This window comes from Myzus persicae, unplaced genomic scaffold, assembly GCF_001856785.1.
Source record: "Myzus persicae strain clone G006 unplaced genomic scaffold, MPER_G0061.0, whole genome shotgun sequence".
Taxonomy (NCBI): domain Eukaryota; kingdom Metazoa; phylum Arthropoda; class Insecta; order Hemiptera; family Aphididae; genus Myzus; species Myzus persicae.
This window is the reverse complement of record NW_019103413.1, coordinates 61,749-86,739: the sequence shown is the minus strand read 5'-3', so window position 1 is coordinate 86,739 and position 24,991 is coordinate 61,749. Positions and strand designations below refer to the sequence as shown.

The 24,991-nt window shown below is 28.6% G+C and overlaps 4 protein-coding genes across 5 annotated transcripts; 1 reads left to right on the top strand and 3 right to left on the bottom strand.

Moving 5' to 3' along the window:
- Positions 1-1,861: 1,861 nt before the first annotated feature.
- LOC111034470 (WD repeat-containing protein 46) lies at positions 1,862-4,841 on the bottom strand. Of its 2 annotated transcripts, none has more exons than XM_022315735.1 (13): positions 4,739-4,841; positions 4,472-4,572; positions 4,234-4,356; positions 4,040-4,168; positions 3,745-3,895; positions 3,512-3,647; positions 3,347-3,446; positions 3,121-3,277; positions 2,917-3,064; positions 2,558-2,652; positions 2,401-2,493; positions 2,187-2,294; positions 1,862-2,113 (listed from the first exon to the last, which is right to left on the bottom strand). In XM_022315735.1, the coding sequence occupies exons 2-13, from the start codon at positions 4,570-4,572 to the stop codon at positions 1,994-1,996; spliced, it is 1,461 nt and encodes a 486-aa protein (XP_022171427.1). In that variant the 5' UTR covers positions 4,739-4,841; the 3' UTR covers positions 1,862-1,993. The 2 variants fall into 2 exon arrangements, with proteins under 2 accessions (XP_022171427.1, XP_022171428.1); XM_022315736.1 differs by lacking the exon at positions 4,739-4,841 and adding an exon at positions 4,643-4,711 and having other exon boundaries at positions 1,994-2,113.
- An 886-nt stretch (positions 4,842-5,727) lies between these two features.
- On the top strand, positions 5,728-10,427 carry LOC111034469 (DNA excision repair protein haywire). The gene is made up of 12 exons (XM_022315734.1): positions 5,728-5,755; positions 6,402-6,491; positions 6,579-6,820; positions 6,886-7,197; positions 7,726-7,970; positions 8,042-8,148; positions 8,620-8,742; positions 8,806-8,979; positions 9,049-9,317; positions 9,391-9,555; positions 9,643-9,978; positions 10,048-10,427. The coding sequence occupies exons 1-12, from the start codon at positions 5,728-5,730 to the stop codon at positions 10,285-10,287; spliced, it is 2,331 nt and encodes a 776-aa protein (XP_022171426.1). The 3' UTR covers positions 10,288-10,427.
- On the bottom strand, positions 10,085-13,649 carry LOC111034472 (calmodulin-A-like). The gene is made up of 6 exons (XM_022315739.1): positions 13,401-13,649; positions 13,285-13,318; positions 11,197-11,298; positions 10,518-10,802; positions 10,414-10,456; positions 10,085-10,169 (listed from the first exon to the last, which is right to left on the bottom strand). The coding sequence occupies exons 1-5, from the start codon at positions 13,491-13,493 to the stop codon at positions 10,425-10,427; spliced, it is 546 nt and encodes a 181-aa protein (XP_022171431.1). The 5' UTR covers positions 13,494-13,649; the 3' UTR covers positions 10,085-10,169; positions 10,414-10,424.
- A 2,204-nt stretch (positions 13,650-15,853) lies between these two features.
- On the bottom strand, positions 15,854-24,212 carry LOC111034471 (cytochrome b5-related protein-like). The gene is made up of 6 exons (XM_022315737.1): positions 24,086-24,212; positions 18,315-18,536; positions 17,594-17,991; positions 17,305-17,493; positions 16,970-17,173; positions 15,854-16,399 (listed from the first exon to the last, which is right to left on the bottom strand). The coding sequence occupies exons 2-6, from the start codon at positions 18,516-18,518 to the stop codon at positions 16,111-16,113; spliced, it is 1,284 nt and encodes a 427-aa protein (XP_022171429.1). The 5' UTR covers positions 18,519-18,536; positions 24,086-24,212; the 3' UTR covers positions 15,854-16,110.
- Between the last annotated feature and the right edge of the window lie 779 nt (positions 24,213-24,991).

Here is a 24,991-nt window from a genome sequence, read left to right as displayed (position 1 = left end):
GGACTTCTTTTCGGACGACGCCGATGAAATCCTTGGATAGTTACTGAACGACAGCGGCGAAGTGCTCATTACGTTGTTATCGGTCAGCGTCGGTTGTGGTGACGAATGCGAGTCACAACTCGTACGCTTTTTGCAGTCGCACGACAAATACGACGACCGTTCTGGTGTCGGAATCAAATCTCGGCCATTCGACGGCTGCAGAATACGTTTGTGCTTGCAGGTCACGGGCGACAACGGCGGGGAAGTGGATGAGATCCATTCACTTTTGTACGAGGAATACAGTTGTGTTGCGGGAAACGTCCACGGCCTGACGGACGAAGACGACGACGGTTGCCCCGTAGACCATAACGAGGCATCCCGATTGGACGACACTGGAAATACCAAACGATATACCATTTTGTTTTAAATCGTAAAATATTTATTATGACGTTATTTTCATTGATATTAAAAGTTTAATAGCAACTCAAAATTGTAGGCACACTATTTATTTTCTCTCTCTACCGAGGTATTTTTTTTTATAGTTTCACAAAATCTTGGGTAATTACTAATTAGTCACACTCGCACTCATAACATTTCGTTTAGCAGAACCAGACTTGTGTTAATGGCTTCTGTATTTGTAGATTTAATTGACCTATTGCAAACTAAAATTGAAGAATTCTGTCCGTGATGGTTATTTTACGATATTTCAATTGTATGCAAGTTATAGAAGAATACCTAAAATGTTACAACTAAAAACTTAATATATTTTAAAAAATCCAACGTAACTAGAACACGGATAATGTTCTCAACTTTAAGTTTAATTATAGATCAATACTTAAGCTTACAACTCAAGACTGGTTCTGCACTTCTGCTAAATGCAAATTTGCCATATTGCGAACGAGTCTAAAAGAAAAAACAAATTAAGCGCTGACATTCTATTACTTATCCTAATGTCGGGTTGCATACCCAGGACTATCATTAATAGCAATCAATAGCTGTAAAGAGGTCCATTAAACACAATTTAGTGGCTCATGATAGCTTTAATCCATTAAGTTAATACATTTTTCATGCAACTTGACATTAAAATATCATTGTGTGAACTCTTTAACTTGAATGATTTAGAATGATTATTACTGTTATTTAATGAAGTAGATTATACATACATCTTGATATAGGAAAGCCATCCAATCGTCCTTGTAACTCAAACAAAAAAACAAATACAATTATAGCTCCAGTGTTTAACATTCTACAAAACTATTGCGATTGAGCACAGTTGATTAACTATTGAGTATTGGGTACAAAATAATTTCCAACAAGGATTGGATCTGTCATAACAACAAACAATTTTGATTTCCTCGGCAATTTGGATATTAAACTAAATAAAAAAATATATATACTCATATATATATATAAATAATAACAGCTGTACGCCTGTATCTATAACCCAATATTTCTTTTGTTATACATTTAAATATAAAACTAAAAATTATAATAATTTAAATCAATCAATCATTCATTTTTACTTTGCACTTGTTTAATATTAATATCTCAACTATTTTATTTAATTTGTACTCGACTTTTGTATAATTGTTGGGCTGTATAAGTTGTCACTTAAAACTATCAGTAAAAAAAATCTCAATAACTCAACTAATATTATGTTTCAGGGTTGTGGTCTGTGACAGTAAATATTCTATAATATGGACATAGATTAATCTGCCTGTTATTATGAAAATTTGAAGCTTCACATATTTTCAAAAACCACGATAATCTTAGTAAAAAGTGTACTTTAAATTCAGGTAGAGACAATCCTATAATAATTGTTACAATCCAATGGTAAGTACATTATACTTTACGCTACTTAAGTTAATATAAACACTTAATATTTGTTCAGTAATAATATGTTTTTATTAAATTAATACTTTTAAAACAAAACTATAATTTATAAGACAATATTATAATCAGTGGTTAATTAAGACCAAACTGAACTAGTATTTGAGAATAGTTGAAACCTTAATTATTTTTTTTTGTTCCTTTTATTTTGAAACCTATCCAGTACACTGAAACTTTTTGATACCATCGATTTTCCATCATTAATCTCATCTTTTGACCGTGCATTCAGTGCTTTAACAAACTCCTGGAAAAAAAATTAACTCGTTAGCAATAAATGTATAAACGTTTAAATCCGTGGACCACAATTTAGTACATACCTTTGTTTTTTCTTCTAATATTTTTTCTTTTATTTTTGAAGGGTTAGCTAGAGTTTTTCTCTTGATTTTATTCCTTACTTTGATGTTTATTTTCAATGGTTTTACAGTCTACATAAAAATAAAATTGATGGGTTCATTACACTAGTATGAATTTATGAGTTCTAATTTATAATAAATTATAATTTATACTTTAATGGCTATTGGTTACACTTACTTGAAGTGAATTCCTAGCTGTTAGTTTTGTTTGGAATGTATTTAGGTCAACTTCATCCACAGTAGACTCTAACGTTATCATTTCAGCTGGAATCTATAGCATAATTATTATTATTTTTAATCAAGTTCTTAATGAAGATTTTTAATTACAACCCTACCTTTTCTAAAAGCATCTTCACTTCAGCTTCTTTACGCTGTTTTTTTGTTTGGAATGGATTCCTCTCCAAAGCATCAAAATTTGGTTCTCCAGATCCTTAACATTAATTGTTAAAAATTAATAATAATTACTTATTACTGTGTTTGATGAGTAGGGCTGTGAATTTAATGCGCTAAAGAACCTTAAAATATGCAATAAAAATGTCAAAAAATGCAAAATAAAAGTTGCATAAATGGATTCTTCGTTAGATAATTCAAATTATGTACTTACAAAGCTACGCTTCACAATCATCAAAAAAAAAATGCACTTTCCTACAAATTCACAGCCCTTCTGATGAATATGGTAACTATTAAATATTACCTGGTATTAGTAAGCTAGAAAAACCACCATCATGTCCAGCTCCAAGGACATCTTCAAATGGACAAAAAGCTAAATTGTTTATCGTTCTAGCAATATTATGCCTGAGATAAGCATGTTGTACAGTTTTTGTACAACATTCTTCATATACCTAGATTATCAGTTAAATTGTATGAATGCCATAACAGTAAAGGGTATCATACTTACATCAACAACATTATTGATGGCCACTGCTAAACATCCAGTTTGACTGAATACCATACTTCTTGGACTAGTCCTGACCTTGTAATCTTGTAATGGTCCTTCTAATCTACGTATATCCCAAACTTTAATACTCCTATCCATACCAGATGTGGCCATGTACCTATAACAATAAAAATAACGTTTAACTATAAATTACCATTGTGAAATATAAACATCACATTGTTTTTACATTCCATTAGAATTTATAGCAAGTGATGTAATCATATTTCCATGACAAAGTATTTTAGCAACAGGTTCCCGAAGATTAGGACTCCACATTGACACAACACCTAAAATTATACAAGATTAGGTATTATAAAACTATTCAATTTTTTAAAAAAAAGTGAATAATGACCTTTTGTATGTCCTAAACAGATTAATGCATTATTTGGATTTTGAGTCATGAGACTCAATCGACCCATTTTGGCATTAAATTGTGTTACTAGTTTTCCCATTGATACGTCCAACCAAGATAAAAATCCTTCTTCACTCTGTAAAATATAAATAGATAATAATTTTAATTTTAAAGGTTTCCATTATACCTAATTATAATATTAAAAAGTATTGAACAAGTAATGTTAAACTTACAGCAGTACTTAAAAGAAAATGATAAGGTAGAAATTCCTGATGTAAAACATTGTTTAAATTCTTCAAGCAATGTACTTCTACACCTTGATTGTCGTACATATAAACCCACTTTTTTTGTGCAACCGAAAAAAGATTTTCATTGTGAAGCCACCTGTAAACAAATAGTTACGTATAATATGTGGTGACTTGTGATAAAAATATTATTTTTATTTTTTGGTAAATTAAATCAGTGATGAAATAAAAAAGGTTTTTAAAAATGTTCATAGGGCATATGTGCAGTTTACTTTAGGCTTACTTGACATCATACACTTCTTCCATAACATTTATTTCACACATCAAATGTTTTGTAATCCAGTCCATAGCAGCAACATGGCCTTTTCGTCCACCAATTAATAACTGACGACCATTTAACGAATAGTCAATGCTAAAGAAATACATATATTGAATTACGTTTAAATTGTATTCAAAAGGATGAAATAAAAAACTTACTCATAAGGACCAAAATCAAGTTGTAAATCAAAATGTTTCTTAGCACTAGTCACGTCAACTGAATTAGATAGCTGTGTTTGTGAGATTTTTGTTGTTTTCTCTCCAGGTTCAGCAATGATATAACTTTAAAGAATAACCAATTGTTTGATAAAAAATAATTATGATAAATTAAATTGATCAAATCCAAAACGTAATTAACAATTAAAGACAATATAAATAAATAAGTGTTGTTTATTACCCAGCATTTGCAGGCAGCAATACATTTGCTGCTTCTGATATTTTAGCTGCTAATTTATTTTTGGTTTCACTAATTATTCGGCGTTGGTGAACTTTCCCCATCTACATAATGGTTAAATTATAAGTTACATAATGAATTTAAAAATTACAACTCAGTAAAAAAAAATGTTACATTTATAATCAGAAAGATCGTTATTAGATGTCAAATTTGTTTTTTGATAATTTTATTTGCTTCTTAACTTTAACAAAGTCAGTACTTTAGTCTTACCTTAATATTTGAGAAATTGATTTCTATTTACAAGAATAACAGATTATATTTTTCATAATAAAGTCTGTTTGACGAATAAGATGTTATTATTGTTACTTGTCATGATACTTTGACGTCTAGGTAGAATCTGAAGACCGCATGCCCGCATGGCTCATTCGCAGTTTATTATCAATAAATTATCAATGTTTTCCTATATTCTGTAGATAATAAAGAAATGGAAGGGCCCGCCTTGCCAATGGTCCAGTGTGACCAGGAACAAAGGTTCAAATGTTCAATATCATTTATTTTCCCCAGATTTTTTTTTTTCGCGCCTTAACTTTGCCAACGATCAATTTATTGAGTATACTAGTCGAGGTACTAGTATTCACTAATTTGTCGTTTCAAAAGTTTTAACTTTTGATCAACAATAAACTTTTCCCAAACGTTGAACAAGTATTCTGTAGAACCATAGAAGTAGAAGAAAGGGTAAATGAATAAATTGGTAACAAATTTTTCTTGGAACTGTGATCCGGTTGTTACCATGAAGAGCAATGTTCTTGGTCGATGGTACTCACGATTTAAGATAGTAACCTAACCTACTATCTTAAATCGTGATGGTACTTGATATTTGTTTGATAGTGATTTTTTTTATCATAAATAATGTTGTTGTTTTTATCCGATTATATTATGGATAATAATTCATAAATCATAATATTTAATCTGTGTTTATAGTTAAAGATCTGTTATTGACATTTGACAGACCCATAGTAAAGAGATTACCACCTGTCAATCGTCGTTCGTCGGTCACTCAGACTTAGTTATTCGTCACTCTTATGTTCGATGTTGTGAATTATTTATAACCGACTACTCATTACCTATTAGGTGATGCACTAATACAGATGTGTTTGGTCGAGGGCTGTTTATTCTAAAATATTTACAACTTTAATAACCTGATAGCTTTGTATTCCCTTATCGTCCACTGCACTATTTTTCCATTACATTAAAAAAAAATGGGCAAAACAAGAAAAGAACATCCAGGTAATTTTTACAGTTGTTTGCTGTGGTTTGAAAATGGTATATATTCGATCGTACTCTCAATATCGAAACCCCCAAATGATATGACTAATCATAAAGTTTCATTGTACAATGTCATTTAAAATCATAGTAATTGTTAATTTGTATTGATGCTGTCACTGAGGTTTTTTCGATAACCCACTAGACAGGTCGACTCATTAGCTATAACATTTATTAGTACTTTACACCACATACGTCATGCTGTGTACTTTCATAATATATGGTTCATACCATTTTATTGTAGCTATAATATAAAACTAAAAGTCAACTTATTAGGGTTAAAATGGTTTTTATAGTGTTTAAATACATATAAAATGTTAACACTTGAATTGCCTTAAATAGAGTACTTATGTATAATTATTAATTATATGTGATTAACTATTAGTTTTTTGTCAATATCTACAGTACAGTCATATATTTATCAGTAGTAATACAATATTACAAAATTAGGCGAATAAATAGTATACATTTGATTTTTAATTTAATAATTTTATAAACTGTTTTCAAATCATTGTTTTTTAGAATTAACTTTATTTAGCTATATAATGTTATATTTTTTTTACTGTATTGTTATTTTTCTTAAATGTTTGATTAAACATTTCTCTTTTAGAGAAAAGAGGCAGGAAAAGAAAGAAGGATGATTTTGATGAAAACTCTATGGGTTTGGATGATCCTGTGTTATTAGCTGTTAATGAAGAAGGTATTTAGTAACAATGTATTTTTTATTATTTAAGTACACTATTTATATTATATTTTTAAATAATACTTTTTTTAATTTGTAAACTAGAGGGTTTACCAAGCGCAGCTAAAAAGTCTGCCGAAACTGCTATTAACAGTGTCGAAGATGAGTTTGGAGCTAAAGACTATAGATCACAGATGAACCTTAAAATAGATCATGCATCTCGACCATTATGGGTTGCTCCTGATGGACATATATTTCTTGAATCTTATTCGCCTGTGTATCGCCATGCTCATGACTTCATGATTGCTATTGCTGAACCAGTTTGTAGACCAACTCATTTACATGAAGTAAATATTTTTCATTATTTATTATTTTTACTACTTAAATAAGACATTTAAAATTTTTTTTTCAGTATAAATTAACTGCTTATTCATTGTATGCAGCTGTTAGTGTTGGATTAGAAACTAATGACATAATTGAATATTTGAAACGTTTAAGTAAAACTAGTATACCTGATGGTATAATAGAGTTTATAACTGTGTGTACACTTTCTTATGGAAAAGTTAAACTTGTACTTAAACATAATCGATACTTCATTGAATCACAACATCCAGATATTTTACAAAAGCTTCTTAAAGATCCTGTTATTGGTTCCTGTCGTCTTAAAAGGCTGGAGGATACTGATGCATTGATCACAGAAGAACAAAAAATTGAAAAATCACATGTAATATACACTTATTTATTTATATTTTTATATTACAATATATTTTCAATGTTCGGTTGTTACTTTTTAATAATAATTAGGTAACACATAATAAGATTATAACTAGATTTCTATTTTGTTATTTAAACAAAAAAAATACAAAATAGTAGGTTACTTTTGTTTTATTTAAAAGTAACTAATAACTATTCACTAGTTAAAAAAATACTAATTTAAGTTACAATAATTTTACGTACAAAAGTAACTTTATTCAGTTACTTACATGACTATATTTTTATAGTTTTATTAATGAAATGTACATAGGTAATATTATTTATGGCTTATGGTTTATATTTAAATATATTATTTTATGATTGATTGAATTTTATAAATATTAGAATACTATAAAATATGTGGTATGATTTTTAACTTAATTTAAAAACTTAAAACAATATTTCATTGGTTGTTTATATGTGAATTATTTTTAGCTAGGTGACAATGTTACAATAATTCCTATGACTAATAAAGTATAAGTACTATTTTGTCTTTTAGTTTCCTGGAGATTCTGCAAAAGACAAAGAAGATCATTTGAATGATGTAGTTCCAAAAGATATAACAGATTTATATGAAAAGATTGATAAAGTTGAAGAAGAAGAAGAAGAAAAAACACAAAATCTTGTATCATTTGAAGTCCAACAAGAAAAAATTGAAATCATACAAAAGCGTTGTATAGAGATCGATACACCTCTATTGGTTGAATATGATTTTAAAAATGACAAAGTCAATAAAGACATTAAGTAAATAAATAAACATATTTAATAAAACATTATTTAAAATAGTAAGTAGTACATTTCAATTTTATCCATAGCATAGATTTAAAACCTCAAGCAACATTAAGACCTTATCAAGAAAAGAGCTTGAGAAAAATGTTTGGAAATAGTCGTGCAAGATCAGGAATTATTGTGTTGCCATGTGGTAAATATAAAATGTTTTAATTATAGTATATTTTAAGATTTTAATGTATAGTTATCATCTGATAACTAGGTGTAACACTAAACCACTGATTCTCAGCATCTTGCGGTATTTATTTAATCTATTAAGATTTATGAATAAAACAACTTGTATCTTATATTGACAAATGGTCAGTGCACTGATATAGTGTAAAGAATACTTAAGTAATAAGTAATAACATTTGTTTTTTAAATAAATACTCATGATAATTTTTTGTAATTGTTGGCTTATAGGAGATTACTCGGAAGAGTAAACCAATTACTAAGGCCCAGTTGTATATTATGCTGAGCTTTTAACCTAAGAAATGTACACTATAAAATATGCATTTATGCTCTTATTTTGTAGAAATATACCCTTTAAAATAATAAATATGCGAAAAAAATTGAATAGTGATTCTCATTTTAGTAATATTTTTATATTTAATTTTGTTTTTAGGTGCTGGAAAAAGTTTGGTAGGTGTAACAGCTTGTTGTACTGTTCGTAAACGTGCATTAGTCCTATGCAATTCAGCGGTGTCTGTCGAACAGTGGAAGTATCAATTTAAGATGTGGTCTACAGGTATTTATTATTAGTTGAAAATTTAAAAGAATACAGATTTAAAATTATATTATTTGTTCCTAGCTGATGACAGTTTGGTATGCAGATTTACATCTGATGTTAAAGACAAATTAATGGGCTGTGGTGTGTTCATTACAACTTATTCAATGATAACACACACACAAAAGAGATCTTGGGAAGCTGAACAAACAATGAAATGGATTCAAGAGCAAGAATGGGGTATAATGGTGTTGGATGGTAAGAAACATAACTTTCATAGTTTTTCTGCAGGAGTTAATACGTATAATGTTTATTTTAATTGTATAGAAGTACATACCATACCAGCTAAAATGTTTCGACGTGTATTGACACTAGTTCAATCACATTGTAAATTGGGCTTAACAGCCACGTTATTACGAGAAGATGATAAAATTGCGGATTTAAACTTTTTAATTGGCCCTAAACTTTATGAAGCTAACTGGTTGGAACTGCAGCAAAAAGGTTACATAGCCAAAGTTCAGTGTTCAGAAGTATGGTGTCCGATGGCACCAGAATTTTATCGTGAATATTTAGCTACTAGAACATGTAAAAAAATGGTATTGTATTACAATTTTAGTGTTTCTTAAACAATATAATTAATATATTATTAACGTGTATCCTTTTGTGCAGCTTTTTTTTGTAATGAATCCGAATAAATTTCGTGCTTGTCAATTTTTAATACGTTATCATGAACAACGAGGAGACAAAACTATTGTCTTCTCTGATAATGTATTTGCCCTTAAGGAATATGCCTTAAAGTTAAGTAAACCGTATATTTATGGGCCAACATCTCAGGTAATAAATCTTAATCAATATTTTTAAATTGTTGTAGATTAACAATTAAATATCAATATAATGTGTATTTCATTTTTATGTGTGTAGGCAGAAAGAATCCAAATATTACAAAATTTTAAATTAAATCCAAAAGTGAATACCATATTTGTCAGTAAAGTTGCTGATACATCATTTGATTTGCCAGATGCTAATGTTCTTATACAAATTTCCTCTCATGGCGGAAGCCGGCGTCAAGAAGCGCAACGTCTAGGTCGTATCTTACGTGCTAAAAAAACTGCAATTGCTGAAGAATATAATGCATTCTTCTATACCCTAGTGTCACAAGATACAATGGAGATGAGCTACTCAAGAAAACGACAAAGATTTCTTATCGATCAGGGGTACAGTTACAAGGTGGTTACAAAACTTGCTGGAATGGACGAGGTAAACACTTTATACTTAAAAAAAATTAGTATACAACTATTTTGAATTTTTACTGTATTTTTACTTTAGGATCCAGAGCTTTTTTATTCTAGTAGAGAAGATCAGGGTTTATTATTAAGTAAAGTATTAGCAGCCAATGACACTGATGCAGATGAGGAACGAATGCCGTATGAGGGTACATCATCCAAGTCCTATAAGAAAATGTCTGGTAAAATGAGTTCTATGTCTGGTGCTGATGATGCTGTTTACGCAGAATTCAGAAGAAATTCTGGTGTAAAACATCCTTTGTTCAAAAAATTCAGAAAGTGATGTTTGTAATAATAATGATAACATACTATTAATCTAAGAAAATAAATGTTAGTTTTGTAATGAAATGAAACATTTGTACTTCAGTAGTATTAAGTCATTTTATAAAACAAAATATATTTTGCTTACCGTTATTTGTTTTATTTCTTAGAACTTATTATTGTAATGAATTCTAAAACGAAAATATTTTAATTTTTTTTAGTTTAATTGAAAATATTAACATTCATTCTTACCTTTATAATCAATTTTTTTGTCACCATTTAAATCGGCTTCTTTTATCATATCCTCAATTTCTTCATCGGTGAGTCGTTCTCCTATACTACACATAACACGTTTGAGCTCATCAAATGTTATGAATCCATCTCCATTTTTGTCAAATACTCTAAATGCTTGGTGCATTTCTTCTTCACCATCTGCTGCTTTTAGTTTTCTAGCCATCATAAGCAGAAATTCATCAAACTCAATACTACCATTGCCATCTTTATCCACTTCTTTAACCATACCTCTCAAATCAGTTTCTAGACAGATACAATTATTACACATAATACATAAGTTATATATTAGATTCTGGGAACTTTAATGTATACATTTGTTTTACAATAATTTTTTTTGTCATTTATCTTTGAGCTGAAAATTTGCTTTAATCTTTAAAATTAGTTTCTTCTAGTACGTTTGAACTAGATTCTATAGGGTACTATTGGAGAGGTTCCCACTACATTTCTTAATAATTTTGAAAAATTAACAAAATAATGTGGGAAACAGTAATATTTTATGTAACATCAGTTTTAGACAACTAACTATTTTATTTTTTTATCTAATTAAGAAATTAACACTACTTGGAAATGTAAGTATTTAAAAATACCAAAAATACATATTAAAATTTTGTAATTTGAGTTATAAAGAATTACTTACCAGTAGGCCTTTGACCCAAAGATCTCATAACCACTCCTAGTTCTGCCTCAGTTATCCGTCCATCATGGTCTTTATCAAACAACATAAATGCTTCTTTGAATTCTAAACAAAGGCAAATGTATGAATATTATTTATATTTAAGTTTGACCTAAGACAAAAAGTATTGCAAACTTAAAATTTGGACACATGGGTAACCCACAATAGGTGGTTAATTTTGAAATTAATAACTTAACTTGATAGGTAGTATTAATAACTTAACTAATTAAAGTATCCATTGTAATAACTTATCTTTTTCTTATTAATTTCATTCATCACCTATGTGAAAATCAAGTTACTGCATAAGCATCACACAATAGATACCTACTATAGATAAACCTTAGGTAGACACCATACACCGTAGATTGTGATTTGTAATTAACTGGGTAGGTAACTATTATTTTTTGAATTAAGTATTCAGTTCATATAGAAAAGTGTAAGTTGAATTACTTTTATTTTTTTTAAGCTAATAAAAGTTACAAGTTGCCTACCTAGAAAATATAAGTAACTTAACTTAATCGAAAATCAGTTAACTTTTTTTCATGTAAAATTAAAGATTATACCTTTTTTAAAACTAACATAATTACATAGTAATTTAATAGAGGTCTTACGGTTTAATATAAATGTATGTATTTAAATTACTTCTGTAAGTACTTATACACTTTAATACATTAATCAATGGCGAAATCTAACAAAATAATTATTTTCATGTATTTGTTTGCCTTATGCTCCACAACAATTCTAAATTAGGTACAAACACTGTAAAATGGGAAGAATTGCAACAATTTTAGAGTTTTGCCTAACTGTAAGTCTGTAAACTTCATTTGAAAAATCAGGTATTCATACTACCTAGAAAGAAAATACTTTTTTTTAAATTGTTTATCATTAAAAATATGATCTTGAAATAAAACTCATACATTTTTTATTATTGTTTTTTTTTTATGGTTGCAATTAACCTTGTGGTTGGGGTGAATATTGAAACACGTATATTGCATGTTTACGTAAAACCCCGATTGAACAGATTATTGTTAAATATTTTGAAATAGATAACTATACTTTAGCCGCGTGATTTAATACAAGAAATTGGTGATTTAAAAATGACTATTAAATTTAAAAATAACCTTACATTGTAGTTTTATGAATTTCATGAAAATATACAATATTTTCCATACAATAAAAAAAGTACAGTGCTAGGTATATTTTGACTAGGTATATTAACCTTAGATCATATACCTACTGCTATTGACAACGATATGAGGGAGGAAAATGTAATTTTACTCCTCTAACTTCAACCCTTATTGGCTTAGTTCAGACCAGGTTAGGAGCTTAGGTACACATTGTACCTATTGTATAATATGCACAATATTTGCTACAAGCATACAATTTTAAAATATTAATTAATTAATTAAAATGTAGATAATATAGTATACTAGTATAATAATTAGGACTTGGATTATATAAATACCTTTAAAGGTTTCGAAAAATATTTAAAATGCCCTTTCAAAATATGCATTTATTGACCTTAAGACTAAAACATGTCCTAATGATGTTCAGAATTTATTCAGAAGTCAAGATAAATTTGTGATCTGTTTTATTTAAACATCATATTACTTTATATTTTTTTAGTACAATATGTGTATTTATATCTTATGTATTTATTTTTTTCGTAATATTACTAGAAATAGGTTAAAAAATTACCAAAAGAAAAAAATAAATACCTTAATTAATGCAACATTTAAAAATGCACTTTAATGTCAAAAAACAAAAAAACTTTAAAAAAATGACCCATAAAATAAAGGTTCGTTATTAGCATGGAGTATTAGCGTGTAACACATTTGTATCTTGGAAAGAATCGGGTCAAGCCTTCTAGAAGAAAAGAGGCAAATCCACCGAAATTTGAGGCCTAATAATAATATATTATACCTACTTTATTTCTGCATGTTTAGTTTAATATTGTACTGTAATTAGGTAGCTACTTCAAATGATACACTGACACTTGACAGGGACTAGATATCTATACGCTAATTAATAATTATACAATAACAACTTTACCCGCAACTTGATCTTCCGACAAACCGAATTCATTCTGAAATAAAATTTTGTTGTAAGTGTGCTTACTTCTCATTACAAGTTATTGAAAATAATAAATAGTATTATATAGGTAGTACTGATTGAGTCCGTATGTCATATCTACTCGTCAGTTTTCTTATTCTAGAATATTCATTTTTATAACGGTCATTATCACTATTCTTTGCACTCATATTGCGTCGTTATACCCGTAGACGATTATTTGATTTATTAATTGATTTATTTATTATACTTAATAAATAATAACTTTAGTTTGGGTTTTTTCAAAAATTACAATTTAAGAAACTATTAAAGTATGAACCACAATTTAATAAAACGTGCGCAGCATAATTTTATTATAAGTGTACTAATAGTAGGTATATATTTACGAGGAAAAGAAAAAGGAATTGGCGCCGTCATCTTCGCAGAAAGTTGGATGTGTTTATTATTTTTGTTATTAATATATATTAATACATATATATACAGCTCCCACTGCAGTAAATAAGCCAATTTATTTTTAGATGAAAGTGTTAAACACTTAAGCTGCTAGTGGATGAAAAATTATACACAATATCATAAAAGCGAAACTAGAAATTTTATTAGAACAGGCCAAATGATAAATATAAAAACAATTCTAATTAAAAAATAAGTTTTTCATTTTCATTTTAAATTCTAGTCAGTATTAGGCCAGGTCATATAGTCATGACCTGACTGTCCTGACCCGTAGTTTTGCTTTTGCACAATATAAATAAGTCTTAAGAAAAAAGGTACCTATACCTAATAATAACTAAAAATACTCTACTACTGCGTTTCTTAAACTTTTTATCCATGGAACCCTTTTTTGTGTGTACTTTTATCGTGGAACCTAACCTTATTTTAATGCTTTTAAAGCTATTAAATCTCGACAGTTAGAACCACTACTTTGTTTCAATATTTTCAATGCGTCATTTTGTGTAAGGATTATTTACAATAAAAGTTTTGATAATGTGTCAAAATTTAAAATTTAAAATTTTGAAAAAAGCCACAAGTTTCGCTAAACTTTGAAGTGACCTCCACAGAACCCTGGGGTTCCACGGAACACAGTTTAAGAAATGCTGCTCTACTATATTAGCAGGCCTGGCTTAATGGGTAGGTGACATTTTGAAGATATTGAAGAAAAATGTTTCACATATGTATTACTCGAAAAGGCGATGACAGACACAAAAATAAGTAGGAGCCCGGGAGTCGGGCCACAATTATCCTTTTTTCAAAAAGGTATACGGTTATTGGGCCACTCAAGTTTCACATACCTATATAACAGGTAGACCCGGCGATTGGACAACTATAACCAACGATTTTTTTATTATTGTGTCCGGTAATTGAGCCACTATTAAATTAATATGCCATATATAATGACTACAATACCTAACACTGCAGTGCACACAAGACACAACACACTAAACATTAATTGAAAAAATATTTATAATTACTTCATATTTTTCTAATTGTACGGACCTTGTATTAAATTTAATTTGTGAAATTTACGTATGGCATTATTGAAAAACACAATTGAATTATTATTTATTAGAGAACAAATATACCCACTTAAAATTATTTGACTAATTTTGTCGACCTTGTATTATGTTTAATTTGTGAAATCTGTGTGTAGCATTATTTAAAAAAAGTAATTGTACTATTATGTATATGAAAAAAAAACTAATTATTCAATAAATGTTGTATATTTGTATATTTTTGTGTTCTGCTGAATAACTTATGCATTTATGACCTAATCTCCGGTTACACTTAAAGAACATAGATTTATTTTGTGGCCCAATCTTCGGTAAGTAAAAGGTAAACAAATATTTTATACGACGGAAGCAGGTAGATAAAATGTGGTCCAATTACCGTCTGCCCAAATAAATGTTATCAGAAAATACATATCAATTATCATTATAAAATCCATACAGTCATCAGTCAGCTCGGAATCTAAAATTGAGCTAAATTATTTACCTTTTGAAAGTTATAGATCTAATTAGAGACGTAAATTCAGTTTTTTTCTGGTTGTGTAAACTTTAAGGTAGGCCAATTTTGACATTTCACCAGGCCATTAAAAAAATATAATATATTTATATACATAAATGTAGGTAACCTATACAAACCTATGGAAATATTCTTTTATTCCCTTTTATAATTCTAATTAAAACTAATAACGACTAATGCAACCAGCTAAAGTCATTTCACTATTTTTTGAAAAAAAGGCAAATAAGGTATAATCAATAAACCTCATAAACCAAAAATATACAACTTGGAAAAAAAAATATTTTTTTTATATTACCTATATTTGAAATTATTAACATATAAGTTAATTATGATGGGGCATTGGAGTATTAATGGTGGGCCAATCGCTAACATTTTTTAAGCTAGTGGTGCCGTTGCACTCCCTGCTCCCCCCGCCATGTCTACTTTATTAAATTAGGTATATTTTGACATAAAAATAATTGTAAAATGTCTATATTTAAGTAATACAATGATGTATTTAGCCATATATGTACGTAATATGCATATTATGATAATGCGACTAATACATTTAAATCATAACTCGAAGCCGTACGTCCGTACAGGATGTAATATAATTTCCCGCTGAAACATCTGTCGACTGGTAAAAATGATTGCAATTTGGCCTATGCAGTTTGCCCCTGGTTATCTTAACACTACATTTTATAGGGAAATAAATTGTTAAACAAGTAATTACATATATAATAATGAATAACTTAAGCTTGAAAAAAAATAAAACAAGACAATATTTGTTGTATGTTTTTGTCAATCTGTCAATCAATGTTTTCTCTTCGGATTGTTTGGACTCAGGCGAACTAATTGTTTAAACTGTCCGCGTATAATAGATGTGAAAGGTTTTGATGTTCTATCCAGGCCGAATTCTTCACATGTGTTTAGGAAGATGTCTTGCATGAATGGTATTAAACTGTGATCTAAAGTCGGAAATAAATGGTGCAACGTATGGTCACTAAACGTTACCAAAGATACAAATATATTATCAGTTATTTCGTTCCGTTCCTCGCTGGTATCCATTTGATGAATTCCCCAGTCGATGTTTTCTTTACCACTAAACAAAGTAATATAATATTATACATTAGTAATTAATTGTATCCATTTAAACTCATAACTACAGCTTTTTCATTAAATTAATGATCCCTGCTATAGAGCTATACAGCAGTGTTTCCCAAACTTTTTGCAATGGAGACCCATAAATTTAATCTTTATTGGGTACGCGACCCCCCAACTAAAAAAAAATCAAGTACATCATAAATTAATATTATTTTTATTATAATCAATTTTATCATTCTCGTCGATAAGATAACAAATATTCTATCATCATAATAAAATAATATTAAAATTACTAAAAATTACTTACACATTATTATACAATATAGAGGTGTTAATTATTTACGGCTAAAAATAACAGTAATTGTAACCACGAGTCTCGACCCATCTAAAAGATTTCCTATGGTTTGGGAAACGCTGCTACATTATTTTTTTAAATATTTCTTCTATTATACCTATTATTTTTGTTTTATAGATACATATAATAATATATGATCATAATTAGTGTTATGTTAATTATTTAACTAATAACTAATACATATAATATACAATATCTATTTTTTTTTTTTACTTTATCTGGTCTCCGTCATGGAAGTTATTAGGAAAATGATGAGAAACGCTGAATCCGAGGAATATAAACACAGAGCTACTCGACAGTATCATAATAAGCCACATATTAAATACTAAACCAATGGTCATGCGGCCACAAAGCATCAGTATAGCTGGGATGACAAACATTAAAAGGTCAGTTCTATCATTCATTCGTTTGAACGTTCTGAAACAGGTTATAAATTATAATGTTATACTTACATTTATATTATGATATTATTTTAAATCATTTGTAGGTTTGGTTATAATATCACACTTCTTAGTCCCGATCGTAATAATATAACTACATAAACGTACCTGATGACAAATTGCCCAGGTGCAACGAGTGGGTAGGCAATGAGAGTAAGATACGGTACATAACGAACTAAGGGCGGTTTGTCTTCTGTCGGAAACCAATGAATAAACGGATGCAATAATGTCATTTCTAAGTCGTGTACAGTATTGGTGTAAACATGGTGACTGATTACATGCGATATTCTCCATTCTCTATATTATTATAAAAATAACGATAAAAATGGTACCTATTGAACTGCAGTACACGACCGACTATCAATGAAGCTATAGAATACTATTGGACATAACCTACCGTACTGAGAACATGCTTAGCTGCATGTAATACATCCTCCAATTGTCCTTAAGGTGAGTGAAATTATGACTTGCAACGGTTCCAAGACCCAAACTGATACCCGCCAATATAGCCAAAAATGTGCTTTGTGTTTGTGCGACTGTTGCGCAGAGGAGTAGTGTTGCGAAGAACCAAGTATCGATAACCAGCATAGATTTGATGGAGACATCACGACGGTTAATTTCGGATAACTTCTTTTTAACTCTAGACTTCAACACATTGTAAAATCCGTCGGGTTTGAACGTGAAAGGCGATTTCCTCGGTGTCTTCGCCCGACACACGTAGAATTTACCCATCACTTCCTTTGCGGCTTTTTGATTAAAATGATTTGTTTCAAATAATTCTGTAATATCCGTACCCTAAATATTTAATACATACATTATTTATGAGTGTATACGATTAATTAATCATTTGGGATTTGTCTGTCAATATTTACAATTATTCGATGACAAATTATAATTAATGAATTAATAAACCAAATGACGTTTTCCATATTATGTTAACCACCTATATTATTATAGAATAAAATATAAGTTTCCGTCATTGAGAATGGTGAGCTGATCATATGAAAATTGAAAATATGATTTTTTTTAAACATGTGTAACACGTGTAACATGAGTTACAGTATATATTGTATGCGCGCAGCAGCCCGCAAGTGTACTTATTTCTACGAAGTACATACTTTTGTAATTTCTAGCCATTGCGGCCCTCCAGGGTGCTTATGTATCCATTGTTTAAGATCATACAACCCATCGTAAATTCTCCACAACCCTTCAGCGCCATTTTCCTTTCGACGTGCCTCAATCCAACTGTCCGCCGATCTTATATTGTGGTCCGTACTTGATAAGTTATTCCAAACAGGCCAACTACTAACTCTCGGAGCCATAGTGCTGTATATATAGATCTAAAATAAAATAATAAAAAATAAAATTGTTTCTCTCTATTACATTGTATAAATGTTACACATATAGCCTATAATGAATAGTTATAAATATTAACTTATAACTTAAAAATATAAAATAGTGAATATAGTATATTCAATACTTCAATGTATACCCTACTATAGGGGGATCTAGAGAGAGAGTGGCTAGAGGCTGCCCCACTTCAGAACTGTATTTCTAAAAAAAATGTATATTGTTAAAAACAAAATTACAAAAATATATATTACACTTTCGAAAGTTTCTTAAAAATTGTTACTTAGACCCCTCACCCCTAGCACCTAGTTTCTTGAACTGCCCCTGTACTCGCTATTCATTATAGTGAGTGAACATAATATTATTATTGTATATAATTTACAAAATTGTTGCTTATAAATATTTTGTACGTAAAATGTACTCTAAAAGTATAAGATTGTATAACTCTTTATTAACTCAGGGTTAGGGTAGGAAAGTAGATTTAAGGACATTTGACTAAACTAATATAATTTAAGATGAAGTAATGAAGTGCATCTTAAAACTAGTAAACTACGGAATTATACAATCAAATTGTGAAAATATCAGCATCTAAAAAAAAAAAAATACAGACAGACTAAAAAAAGACATCAGTCTGTATATATATACTATTGCTATAAAGTGGGAACCTCCAATAACTCTAAAACAAAAATCATAAAACTTAATAACCATGGTTATTGCAATAACTTTTTCCGTGAAAGATGACGAAATACGCGGAATCTTAAGAATATATTCGTCATTGATAACACCCGATGATATTTTGAAGAAAATAGACCTTGAATAGGTACATATAATTTACATAAAAAATACCATAATTTTATATTTATAGTTATTATAGTCATAATCTGTTATTCTATTGCAATTAAATGAGAATATTTTTACACGTTTCTGAATGTCCGTATTATATAACATATAGGGTCACTGTGTGCACATATAGGGAAATGGAACTTATACACCACCATACATTTTTCTATTGATGTGTATTTTAGATTCTGAGAGATAAATGTATTGATTTTACAATGATGTGTGGGTGTTTTTTTTTAAATTTGTGTCCATCATCAACTTTGGGGATGGTTGATACTTTGGGGAATCAAAAGTAAAAAAATTCCCAAGAGTTTTTAAAAGCGTCTGGAAAAACAAACAAACAATTTAAGAAAAACTGAGATTTTTAGGAAAAACTAGTTTTTGAAAAAATCGATTTTGTTGTTTATCGACTGTCAAAAAAAATAACCGTAAATACATGACATTATTTTTACTAAATGTTTATATTATCAATTTCTATGCAATACAAAATCGAAATATTGCGACTCTTTTTTTAGCTCTTTATAAGCATAAGAAAATGTTGAGTTTTATTTGTTTTTTTTTATTACTTGTAGATAAAAAATTGTTTGCCCAGTCAAAAACTTGAAAATGTAATACGTTCCTCACAAATTGTTAGTAGAAATAAGAAAAAGGTGAGTGATACAGTCGAGTACTGGAGTAGTTGTCCACTACTCCATTTACTAAAATACTTAAAATGTTTATAACCAGTACCGTATACGGTTTAAGCGAGGATTTTTAAGGGCTAAAATATTTTGTAGCTAAGGTACTACCGTCTACCAGGTATAGTAAGTTTGACATTTCAGGGGGGGGGGGGTTAAGCTCTAAAGCTTAAACCTGGTTATGGTACTGCTTATAAGTTATAACTAATGAATTACTATGTCTGAAATTTGATCTTTATAGATTTAAATATCTACTCAAAATAATATTCTTCTTCGGGGTATGAAATAAAAAGTGTATGGCGTCGTTTAAAAAAGTAAAACACTTAAAAATGATAACGATATAAAATATAATTTTTTTCAGAAGTGTTGTTCTTAAATTACATTAAATTATATAAAAAGATTATTTTTAAAAAACTGAACTTTTCAAAATGATGAGTGTAGACTGTAGGTGTAGATTGTGATTGTGTAGACACTTAAATAGATCACTCTGTATAGGCAATCCATACATATATATATGTATAAAGTATTTTATAATATACTCTTGTCACTTAGTATATTTTGTATTTATTTCAACAAGATATTTTTGTCATTAAATGCTAAGTTTTTATTGCATATCATACAAAAATGAATAAAATATCAATCAATATTATATAAATTATAATGGGTTAAATATAATTATAGTCTATACTCTATAGGTATGACCGCATCTATTCGTATGGGTGGTAAAATAATTAGGAGTGGTTCAACCTTAAACTTTTTATAAATATTGTACCCGTAGCATATTAGCATATTACATTTATTAATATTTTTCTATTTTTTTTCCTATATACCTATTACCTATAATTATATAATATCCGCATATCGTTATTTGAATTTAATGAATAGATAAGTTCTAATTATTTATAAAACTACTGTACAATTGTTTACTCTTAATACATTTTAATTAAAACTGTAGCCTTCAAAAAAATTGAAAAACACAACAAAATTATTAACTTTTATGTAATATTATTCAAAATTAAAATTTTTTTTTAACTCATAAAAGTTTCAACAATTTATTTTTGTATTTAATATTTTTTGCTTATTTTAGTATTTTTAGTGCATATATTTAAATTATTATATCATTATTACTAATTATATTCTAAAAGAATATCAGTATTGAATATTTAATAAAAACAAAAAAAAGTTCAAATGACCTAACCGGTTATACCAACCGTATAACCTATCAAATAATGGCCTATCAATCCTCTAAATTAATTTGAACTATTTTAAAGTGATATTGCAATTGTTTTCTGTTGAAGTTTATTAACAAACTACCAATGAATATATTTTCTAGTAGTTGTGTTGATTAAAATTTTTAATATTTTCCATAAGAACCTTTTTTTTAAGAATTGTCTTATTTATAATTTAATATAATACATGCTTAAATATGTGAATGCATAACATTTTTTTTAGATCACCTAAATTACTAACTAGGTTCATTATCTTACCAGAAAATATGCTAAAATAGAAGATTAGAATAGAATAGAAGTATTTTTACTGCCTCAAAAAGTGATGGCAGTAACAAAAAAGTTGTTTTCAAAAAAAACACATCATTATAAAATCAATCTATTCATCAAAATATTAAAACGAATTTTATAAAAATGTTGACTGTTTAAAATAATATATAAATTAACTCATATGCCTATACCACGATAATACTATAATATGTATTAGTGCAGGCAAAATGAAATCCAAAATCGGGATATTTCGAGTATACGACAACAAACAACGTAGACACCCAGCTAAATACTATCAAATAGTTTGTAACCCAAGTACATTGGCCCAGAATTAAAACGAGGTTCGGCCTACCGTTAACTTTCCCGGTATACCAGTGGGAAATCTGCCGTTGAATCAACAAGACACAACGCACTTTCAAAAAAAAGTCGTCGTTCAAATCCATACACTCATCTACATCAACACTTCACAGTTTTCCCAAAACCACACATCGTTTAATACCGCAATCACTGCCATGTATCAATAATGCATACCTATTTTGACGATTCATCTAAAATACGCAGGTACCTACGACAAGACACCGTAGTTTTAACAATTCACAAAATAAAAAGAGTAGATTAGCATAAAGAAATTTCCAAATGTTCCTATATAATATAATTTATTCATAAATATTAAAATAACTTTAATTTAATAATTTATAACTCTTGGATGTAAAATAAATGTATTCTAATGTAAACATATGTCCTTTAATAGGTTTAATAGACACATATGTGATAGGTCACACTTGATTTTTTTGTGACTTATGTGTGTCAATAGTATAATCCGGATATATATCGTAACACACTATGGGACATGTTTTAAGTTTTTTTTGGATCGATTCTTTATCAGTAAAATTCAACAAAATATAACAAAAATCAAAATTTTTTCAAAAATGTTTTGGCTAACATTGTGTGACCCACACATGGAGCATATGGTAGTCAGCCTGTTAATATATTGTGAGTGAATCCAAAAAATGTATTGGTTTTATAATGATATACATATATTAAAATAATATTTTTTTCTTCCGTCATCACTTTTTGAGGCATTAAATATGCTCCGATTTTCTACATCAGTACATCTTTTATGGTAGGAAATCAAATCTAGTTGATATTTTGGAATGACAACAGTAAGAAATTACTAATATGCGTCGGAAAAAACGAAGAAAAATTAAGATTTTTAAGCAAAACTATTTTTAGACAAAATTAATTTTTTTTTTTTAGTGTAACTGTAATAAAAACTAATAACTTAACAGGAAAGAAGATGTATTAATAACAAGTCTAAGGATAGGAGTGATAGGACATACTCACTACGCACACGGTTATCGGCTGCCAGAACTAAACACAAAATTTCAGAGTTTCTGTATCAATCCCTAGGCCCGAACGTTTCAACAATCAAACAAACGCTAAGCTTCATTAAAGAAACAGAAGTAGATAATTTAATCTAGACAGTTAAAACGTATGTAAAAACAAATTATCACTGTAGAAATTAATATTATGTAAAACAAAAAAAATTCAATTGTCAGCTAATGGCCATCGCCGAGGCTTATTTCTAACTAGAAAAAAAACCTAATAATTTTAGATACCCCTCATTTTCCTGAAATGCTAGTACAACTATTTTCTATATTATGATAAAACATTCAAAATATTCCGTCTCTTTTTGAGTTACCTATTTATAGCCATAAGAATTTTTTTTTTAATTTTATACTTGGTTCCTCGTAAGTTGTTGTAAATTATAATAGCAATAAAAAAAACATTAAAAACACATAGACAAGATTTTTTTATTAGCATTTTAAGTTAAAATGTTGACGAAAATAATCAAAAACACGAACATTTGTAAACTATTTTTTAGTTAAAAATTTATAAAATGTTCAATTTTTGAACTAAAGGAGTAAAGTAATCAGTTCATACTTTAACCATAAAATCTAAAAAAATTAGTAAACACAGTTTTTTAAATAGATATTTAAGTTCAAATTTGGATGAAATAAGATAATTGAACTAAGAATAACCGACTTAGTTATTTTGTTGAACCTAATTTAAACTTTTAAGGTATATTACTATATTTATTATACACAATGACATTTTCAAAATATGAATGTTTTCTCCAAGAACTAATTCAATCTGTTGCATTGCTATTTACTAACAACAAAATCAATTATTACTTTAATAGCAATAATATGATTTTGTTTGTTTGCTCATGAGTCATGACCATACATATATTTCTCCATCTGCTTTTATACATTCAAAAGCATCTCTCCATGTACTCCAGGCTCCACCATTTTCACATTTCTAGTCTCTAACTATACAGTCCTCCTATCTTTAATACCTATATCAATAATATTATGAAATATGCTTAGTAATACCTATAGGCTGACAGACATAGTTTTCGCTCAGAACCGTTTTTCGTACCCAATGACTTCAGATTTATAAAGGTAAAAACAAAAATATAAAATGTGGTTTTTATTTATAGTCTTAAAATAGAGTTTTACTTACCTATTTAAAAAAAAATTGAAAATACAACGGCGGAATCAAACAATTTAAATTAACTTGTCGGATTACGAAAAATACAAGCATTGCATGTAGCTCAGACGATTATAAATTGACATATTAAATTAGATTCAAACAACGAGGCACCAATGCAATATGTATAAGGAACACAAGTCTCGACCAATAACATGCAAGGACAATCTTGTTTACCTACCATCCACTACTATATTATGTACTACTAATTACTATTGTCTGTTATTATGATTAAAAACAATTAAATATAATTTTAATTTGCCTTCTTGATCATATTAGTCTTACTTTAGCTTCAACAAATTAATTTCAAGTTCGTGATCATAAACAGTTAAACCTTATATTTCAATTTTCAATTTATTGTACGAACGTTCCTAGTTTGTGCACATTTTTACAACTCGTTTGCGCACAGATTATATACAATATAGCAGATACATTCCTATTATTAAAATGCCTACCCTACCTTTGGAAAGCTTCAGCTAAAATCGTTATGTTCATTATTTGATATTCCAGGCGTCTAGCCTAACTGTAATTTTAATATACCATATATTTTACGTATAATTTAAATACGTAAAATATATGCTGAAAAAACATAATCAGTAAATATAATCCTATAATGTTGAGCAATAGCTATTAAATTCGCAAAATATGGTATCTTCATTTCTTCTGGTGGCAATATCTGGCAGCGGCACATATACCGCAAGCAGAAAAAAATAATTAAAGCATTTACCGACCTTGGATGATTATTATTTTTATACTACTAATTTGTATTCCAAAAAACCAATAATGTGTTAAATTCAATATAAGTACAACATACCATTTTTAACCTAACCTTTAAAATTGAGTTTATGATTATATTTTTTTTTATACGTTTATATATTT

Excerpts from the sequence above, each read along its gene's own strand:
- LOC111034471 (XM_022315737.1), bottom strand. The coding sequence starts at position 18,518 with ATGGCTCCGAGAGTTAGTAGTTGGCCTGTTTGGAATAACTTATCAAGT. Across the intron at positions 17,174-17,304 it reads CCTGGGCAATTTGTCATCAG|AACGTTCAAACGAATGAATG; the intron begins GTACGTTTATGT and ends AACCTGTTTCAG. Across the intron at positions 16,400-16,969 it reads CATGACGGAGACCAGATAAA|TGGTAAAGAAAACATCGACT; the intron begins GTAAAAAAAAAA and ends TACTTTGTTTAG.
- LOC111034469 (XM_022315734.1), top strand. The coding sequence starts at position 5,728 with ATGGGCAAAACAAGAAAAGAACATCCAG. Across the intron at positions 6,821-6,885 it reads GACCAACTCATTTACATGAA|TATAAATTAACTGCTTATTC; the intron begins GTAAATATTTTT and ends TTTTTTTTTCAG. Across the intron at positions 9,979-10,047 it reads AACTTGCTGGAATGGACGAG|GATCCAGAGCTTTTTTATTC; the intron begins GTAAACACTTTA and ends TTTTTACTTTAG.
- LOC111034472 (XM_022315739.1), bottom strand. The coding sequence starts at position 13,493 with ATGAGTGCAAAGAATAGTGATAATGACCGTTATAAAAATGAATATTCT. Across the intron at positions 13,319-13,400 it reads ATGACATACGGACTCAATCA|AATGAATTCGGTTTGTCGGA; the intron begins GTACTACCTATA and ends ATTTTATTTCAG. Across the intron at positions 11,299-13,284 it reads GTCGGAAGATCAAGTTGCGG|AATTCAAAGAAGCATTTATG; the intron begins GTAAAGTTGTTA and ends GCCTTTGTTTAG.
- LOC111034470 (XM_022315735.1), bottom strand. The coding sequence starts at position 4,572 with ATGGGGAAAGTTCACCAACGCCGAATAATTAGTGAAACCAAAAATAAA. Across the intron at positions 4,357-4,471 it reads TTGCTGCCTGCAAATGCTGG|TTATATCATTGCTGAACCTG; the intron begins GTAATAAACAAC and ends TATTCTTTAAAG. Across the intron at positions 3,896-4,039 it reads GAAGAAGTGTATGATGTCAA|GTGGCTTCACAATGAAAATC; the intron begins GTAAGCCTAAAG and ends ATTTGTTTACAG.